The sequence below is a fragment of the Impatiens glandulifera genome, chromosome 3, assembly GCF_907164915.1.
Source record: "Impatiens glandulifera chromosome 3, dImpGla2.1, whole genome shotgun sequence".
In the NCBI taxonomy this organism is placed as follows: domain Eukaryota; kingdom Viridiplantae; phylum Streptophyta; class Magnoliopsida; order Ericales; family Balsaminaceae; genus Impatiens; species Impatiens glandulifera.
The window spans coordinates 61,178,661-61,185,689 of record NC_061864.1 but is presented as its reverse complement, the minus strand read 5'-3'; the positions used below and the strand labels follow the sequence as shown (position 1 = coordinate 61,185,689).

Genomic DNA, 7,029 nt, shown 5'->3' with positions numbered 1-7,029 from the left:
CCAATAAATCCATTTGAATATAGGCATAAATTCAAAATTTTAAATTAAAAATAAGAAAAAAAAAACTAATTTTATTAAAACATTTTATTTTTATGATTTAAAATATATAATTTATTTATTTTTTTGAAAAATAAAAATATATCCTTAGGTTGTTGTTGTCTTTATAAGCATTTGCTAAAATGACAGCTAGTCAGTTAAACATATCCATGCCTAGCTCGAACTGTGTGCCTGTCATCTCATCCGTAATTTGGTTGACAATGACAATATATTTTTCTTAACAAAAATTACCTATTATCTAATAATTGCAAAAATAAAGTAATTCATTTAAAAATTATATAATCTATTTATATTAATATTTATATTAATGCATGTCAAAGTGCCAACATACTTTACATGTTTGAATTATATTCGGTTTTACTATATAATATCAAATAAAAAAATTGATTATATAAAAATTAACATTAGTGGTAGGACCTTCAATTAAGTACAATTAATAGTTTAAATGTTCTTTACTAATTATTTTTTCTTTACAAGAATTAGTTTACCAAATAAAATTATATATATATATATATATATATAAATTAATTAGTAAATATAATAGATTAAATTATTAAATTTGAACTATTTTATAAAAAAAAAATTATTATTATTATGTGGTTAAAATACCAAATTGAGACTTATTTTTTAAAATTACAAAGAACTAATATAACACTCAAATTGAATTAGTAATTTTTTGGTTTTATATCAAATTGAGACTATTTATTGAAAGCCGATTGACATATCAAATATTTTCCTTCTTCAAACCTAATAGTTTGAGATTCCTTATAATTAAAATAATAAAAACAAGATTTCGTTTTTACAATTTTAAATACCTTATAATTTGATACTCTTTATAACTAAAAAAATAAAATATATATACGAGTTTTTGTCAACGTTTCAAATTTTTGTTAACTTATTATATACGTTATATAAATAAATAAATAGAAGATTAATATCATTAATTTAATTATCAAATTTTAAAAAATTAATAATACAATTAAAATCCTTTGTTCCGGAAATTCAGTAATTAAATTATTAATATTAATTTTTTATTTATTTATAAATATTACATAAATAATAAATTAACCACGTTTGAAATCGTTAAACCAATTTTTACCTAATAAGTATTATAGATTTATTTTTAAATGAAGGAAATTACAAACTTTTAAACAAATAAAATAGATTTATTAATTTATGGGATGTCGGTCCATATGATATGAAGTTTCAGACACCTATCTATCAACTGTTTGTCATTCTAATCCCATACCTCCCCCTGTCATTTTAAACAAACTCTATCTCTCTATATATATTTAAAGAGACGACTACTGTGACGTTAACAGAAGCCCAACAAAAAAAAATAAAAAGTATACGGTGAGGAAACTGAAAACCGGGAACGGCGTAGTTTAGCGTTAAAATTATAAAAAGGCTACAATGCACCCACAGTTACCGTCATTCGACGCAGCCCATAGTTCCGCCATTGATCGGAGAATAAATTCTCTTCTCAAACATCTCGATCCTTCTTCATCTTCTCAATCTGCTGCTGCGGCTATGGACTCATTATCTGCTTCTCCAACTTCCTCATTTCAATCCAACTCTGTCTTTTCTCACGTCGATCAAGCTCCTGAAGATCCTATCCTTGGGGTATTTACGTTCAACTTTTCATTTTCATTGTTATTTCTTTCGTTTTTCTCATCTTGTTGATATTTCTAGCGGTTTACTCTGTTCGGTAGATCGAATTAGTTAACCTCTGACGTCGATCGACTATATTTTTACATTCGTTGAGTTTTAGCGGTTGTTTCTGTTCGGTGGAGTGAGTTTTTTCATGGATCTCGGTTTTTGAGGTTTTATCGCTTCAATTTATGGAGTTATGAGTTCGTGTATTGCTATTTCATGTATTATTTCTATATGATATGTTTTGATGATAGAAATAAATATTTTCTTGATCTAGTTTTGGTTAACTGAAAATAGGATTCTCTGAATGCAGAATTTGATCATATCTTTTTACATTCGTTAAGTTTTAGCGGTTTCTTCTGTTCGGTGGAGTGATTTTTTTATGGATCTTGATTTTTGAGGTTTTATAGCTTCAGTTTATAGAGTTATGAGTTCATGTATTGTTATTCCGTATAGTATTTTTATATGATATGTTTTGATCTGGTTTTGGTAAACTGGAGTTAGGATTCTCTTCAATGGAGAGAAATGAATGAAGAATTTGATTGTATCTTTGTACATTCGTTAAGTTTTAGAGGTTGTTTATGTTTGGTGGAGTGATTTCTTCATGGATCTCGGTTTTTGAGGTTTTATCGCTTCAATTTATAGAGTTATGAGTTCGTGTATTGTTATTCCGTATATTGTTTCGATATGATATGTTTTGATCTGGTTTTGGTGAACTGAAATTAGGATTCTCTTCAATGAAGAGAAATGGAATGCAGAATTTGATCATATCTTTTTACATTCGTTAAGTTTACAGGTTGTTTCTGTTCGGTGGAGTAATTATTTTATGGATCTTGATTTTTGAGATTTTATAGCTTCAATTTATAGTGTTATTAGTTCATGTATTGTTATTTCATATATTATTTCTATATGATATGTTTTGATGATAGAAATTGACATTAATTTGATCTGGTTTTGGTAAACTGAAGTTAGGATTCTCTTCAATGAAGAGAAATGAATGCAAAATTTGTTTTTGATTACTTCTTAGCTTACATATCATTATTTTGATCTAGTTTTGGTAAACTGGTGTTTGATTTTTGTTGTGTTTATCTTATCCTGAAAAACAGGTTACTGTTGCCTATAACAAAGATCCCAGTCCGGTTAAGCTGAACTTAGGTGTTGGTGCTTATAGAACAGAGGTAATCCATTGCTTGTGGTAAAATAATTCTGAAAAAAACTTTGTTTGAGTTGCGCCAAACAAATTGAAAATGTTTATGTGAAAACCCTCTTGGTTAATTGAAGTATATATGGGAAATATCTCAATTGCTACTATAGAGAGGGTCCAAGTCTATTTTTTCAATGGACTTAATCACACTGATTCTTAATATAAAGAGTTGATTGTTATTTGATGTTCTCAAGGGAAAAGAAAAGATTACTTTGTCTGATACATACAGTTTGATGGTAAAAAAGGTGTTTAAAGAATTTGAGTATTGTAAGGATCTAATTGTAATTGTTTAGGATGGTTTATCCTGAAATATAAGAACTATTTGACTTATCATGCATCTTGATATCAATAACCCATAGGCCTTATAAATAAATAACTCATGACAGTGCTTAATTCTGATTTTTTTAGTTGTAAATGGTGGGAATGGTTGCATGAATCAGCATGTTGAGCATTCTTTATTGCTGCACATAAATGGGTCAATTCCAAATCTTGTGTTTTCTTGATGACTTAAAAATGAGGAATTGAAATTGGAATTATAATTCCAATGGAATTGTGAGTTACATGATTTTTTTAAGCTTCAATTCCATCCTTCCTACTTTGAATTGCAATTTTATGATTTCTCAAACATGAGAATTGGAATCTAATTCAATTTTATTTTTTATAAAATTGGAATTCTAATTCTATTTACTATTATACACATCCAAACATAGTCTAAAAAGAAGTTTACATCAAAGACCATCAGGCTGAATGCCATTTTCCTAAGGTTCAACATGATTATTAATCTATTACTTTGATCATCACGGTTAAGTTTATTTTTATTTTTTTGGACTAACAGGAAGGAAAACCTTTAATCCTTAATGTTGTCCGAAAAGCAGAGCAGATACTTGTTAATGACAGGTTATGTAACACATCTTCTATGGCTGATCTATTTACTTACAAACCTATATTTGTATTTACTGACTAGTTGTTTGGTATACAGTACCCGGGTAAAGGAATATATTCCTATTGTTGGAATAGCTGATTTCAACAAATTGAGTGCAAAGCTCATTTTTGGTTCTGACAGGTATAACATCTTCATGTTTTGTGATAACCTTGGCCTGATTTGATGAAGGGTTAATTATCAATTACTTCATTAATCAAATTGTTTTTTTGTTGCAAAATAGCCCTGCTATCCAAGAGAGCAGAGTGACCACTGTTCAGTGCTTATCTGGAACTGGCTCATTGAGAGTTGGGGCTGAGTTCTTGGCTAGACACTATGCCCAGGTACATTGATTAGTCAAGTATTTTACTATCTTGTTTTCCAATGCTAGTGTGGAATACTCAATACCATTGAACTGCTTGTAGCGCACTATATATGTTCCTGTACCAACATGGGGAAACCACCTGAAAATTTTCGCACTGGGAGGCTTAGCTGTGAAAACTTATCGTTACTATGATCCCTCAACACGTGGATTGCATTTCCAAGGTGTGGACAGAAGAATTCTCTTCTTTACATCTTGTTTTTACATAATCGTGTGTGATCTTATAGTCAGTTTTTTTAGTTTTCTCCAAGAGAATTAAATCCCTTTGTTGCCTATAAGGAGGATTGACTAACTTATACAAATGTTGAAAGTTCTAGAACTACCAGCTTTGATAACAAAAAAAAAAAAAAATCATTTTCTATGTTTCATCGTTTTTTTCCTTTTGTGGGATTAGGTTTACTAGAAGACCTCGGTTCTGCTGAGATGGGATCCGTTGTGCTTCTTCATGCATGTGCTCATAATCCTACTGGAGTTGATCCAACATTGGAGCAGTGGGAGCAGATCAGGCAATTGATTAGGTCGAAGGGGCTGTTGCCATTTTTTGACAGTGCTTATCAGGTATGAATGTATGATGCTTAGGGCCTTGTTCGGATTGGGTTACAATCTTTTCATCCATCCTCTCATGAATCACATAATTCAAATCAACAATCAAACTACCATCTATTTCTTTTTTAAAAAAAATATTTTTTCATTATATATCAATACTCTTCAAGTCTTTTTACTCAAATAACCCATTATTTCATAATCTCAGTATGAACAATGAACAAGGCTATTTAAATAACCCTAATCCGAACAAGGCCTAGGTTGTTATATTTGAAAAATAAGTTATGTATGATCGGAAATGCTCAGCCTTCCAACATGACTAATGCTTTTTCGCAATAGGGTTTTGCTAGTGGAAGTTTGGATGCTGATGCCCAACCTGTTCGCATTTTTGTGGCTGATGGAGGCGAATGTCTTGTAGCTCAGAGTTATGCAAAGAACATGGGACTTTATGGAGAACGTGTTGGAGCCCTGAGCATTGTAAGGATTTCTAACATATTAAAGTTCTTAATAGGCATATGCTTTTTTTGTTTCCTTTTTAGGAAAATGACTTGTGTCATTACATAAATATTCCCACAAGGGAAAAAAGTGGTAGAAAGCAAAACAAACCATTGCTTCTACGAGAGTGAAACAAAGGAAGACAATAAAATATGCCAACAATTTTTCAAACAAGGGAGCAAGTGCAAAATAAAAAACACGAGAAGACTATCTCGCTTGTAGTATTGTAGCTTGGGTGATAAGATTGACATCAATGCCCCAATAATGGAAAATGATCCAATTGTTGAAGGTGCTGGGAACCCTTCTCCAATTGTCCTGCATTTCTTTCCCTCCATAGGCATATGCTTGTTGTGTTACATTTCTCTTTAATCTTGATGAGGGTTTTCCTTTTGTTATTGATGAGTCATTTGTGAGATCTTTGTTGCATTTTGATAGGTTTTATTATGTCTAAACATCAACTTCAACCTCAAAATTAAGTGTCATTTTTTTTGTTTTGGTTAGGTTTGCAAGAAGGCTGATGTTGCTAGCAGAGTGGAGAGTCAATTGAAACTTGTCATCAGGCCTATGTATTCAAGTCCTCCCATTCATGGCGCATCTATAGTGGCTACCATTCTCAAGGATAGGTATATATAACACAATCAGTTTCAAATTCAAATCTTTCGAAGATTAAAAATCTGAAAACCATAATCATTTGCAGTGAAATGTATCATGAATGGACTATTGAGTTGAAGGCAATGGCTGATCGTATTATCAGCATGCGTCAAGAACTCCACGAGGCCTTGCTAGCCAAAGGTAACTACTTTAAAGGGATTTTGGGGAATAATAATCTGAAATTAGATCTTGGCCTTGTTTGATCATAATTTATTTGAAATTAGATCTTGGCCTTGTTTGATCATAATTTATTTGAAAAATAAAAAAAATATTTGTTTGATTTTTGGATTCAGGTACACCTGGTGATTGGAGTCACATTATCAAGCAGATTGGAATGTTTACTTTTACTGGTCTCAACAAAGATCAAGTAGCTTTCATGACGAAAGAATTTCATATTTACATGACGTCTGATGGGTAATTTATTCTCTTTCCATTACTTTGCATTTCGGGTAAATTTAATAAGTAACTAAAATAAATTGAATTCGTTTTCAGGAGAATAAGTATGGCGGGTCTAAGCTCAAGGACAGTTCCACATCTTGCTGATGCTATAGATGCAGCTGTTAAACTAGCGGGTTAAGTAACATATTCAGTTTCTTCTTCTTCGTATACTAAGTAATGCTGGTAATTTCGCGAGGATGTTGTTTTGTTAGTAATAATTATTCACCTCGACGAAGGTGAAATATGAATGGTTGAAAATGTGGTATTCTTTTAGGATGCTGCTGAAACTGTGCTATTGAAAATGAGTTTTATTTATTTTTCTGTGTTCATCAATTTTTGTTTCAAGCTTTTTTTTATTAAACTAGTTGCTCATATTATTTGAGAACACATAAATAAATGGAAAAACTGATATATTAAGATTTGGTTTTAATATAATAAGAAAATTGGTTTGAAATTGATATTTTTGTAGTTAATTTTATTTGATCCATATTAAATATATATATAATTAATTAATTATGCTTAATATAACTTATGGAGTGCGATGATTTTGGAGTTCAATTAATCTGATTATCTTTCCTACTATAATTATTAATTTATTTTTTTGATATATAAAATATTATCGGTTTTAGTTTGTAAAAATTAAGTTTAGTTTTAAATTTAATATTAACATACATTTTATCTTTTTTT

The 7,029-nt window shown here is 30.2% G+C and overlaps 1 protein-coding gene across 1 annotated transcript; it reads left to right on the top strand.

The window, feature by feature from the left end:
* Positions 1-1,375: 1,375 nt before the first annotated feature.
* Positions 1,376-6,660, top strand: LOC124931534 (aspartate aminotransferase, cytoplasmic-like). Its single transcript, XM_047472020.1, has 12 exons — positions 1,376-1,680; positions 2,817-2,888; positions 3,750-3,811; positions 3,894-3,977; positions 4,078-4,177; positions 4,259-4,379; positions 4,610-4,773; positions 5,098-5,235; positions 5,755-5,876; positions 5,951-6,045; positions 6,198-6,318; positions 6,397-6,660. The coding sequence occupies exons 1-12, from the start codon at positions 1,471-1,473 to the stop codon at positions 6,479-6,481; spliced, it is 1,374 nt and encodes a 457-aa protein (XP_047327976.1). The 5' UTR covers positions 1,376-1,470; the 3' UTR covers positions 6,482-6,660.
* Positions 6,661-7,029: the final 369 nt, after the last annotated feature.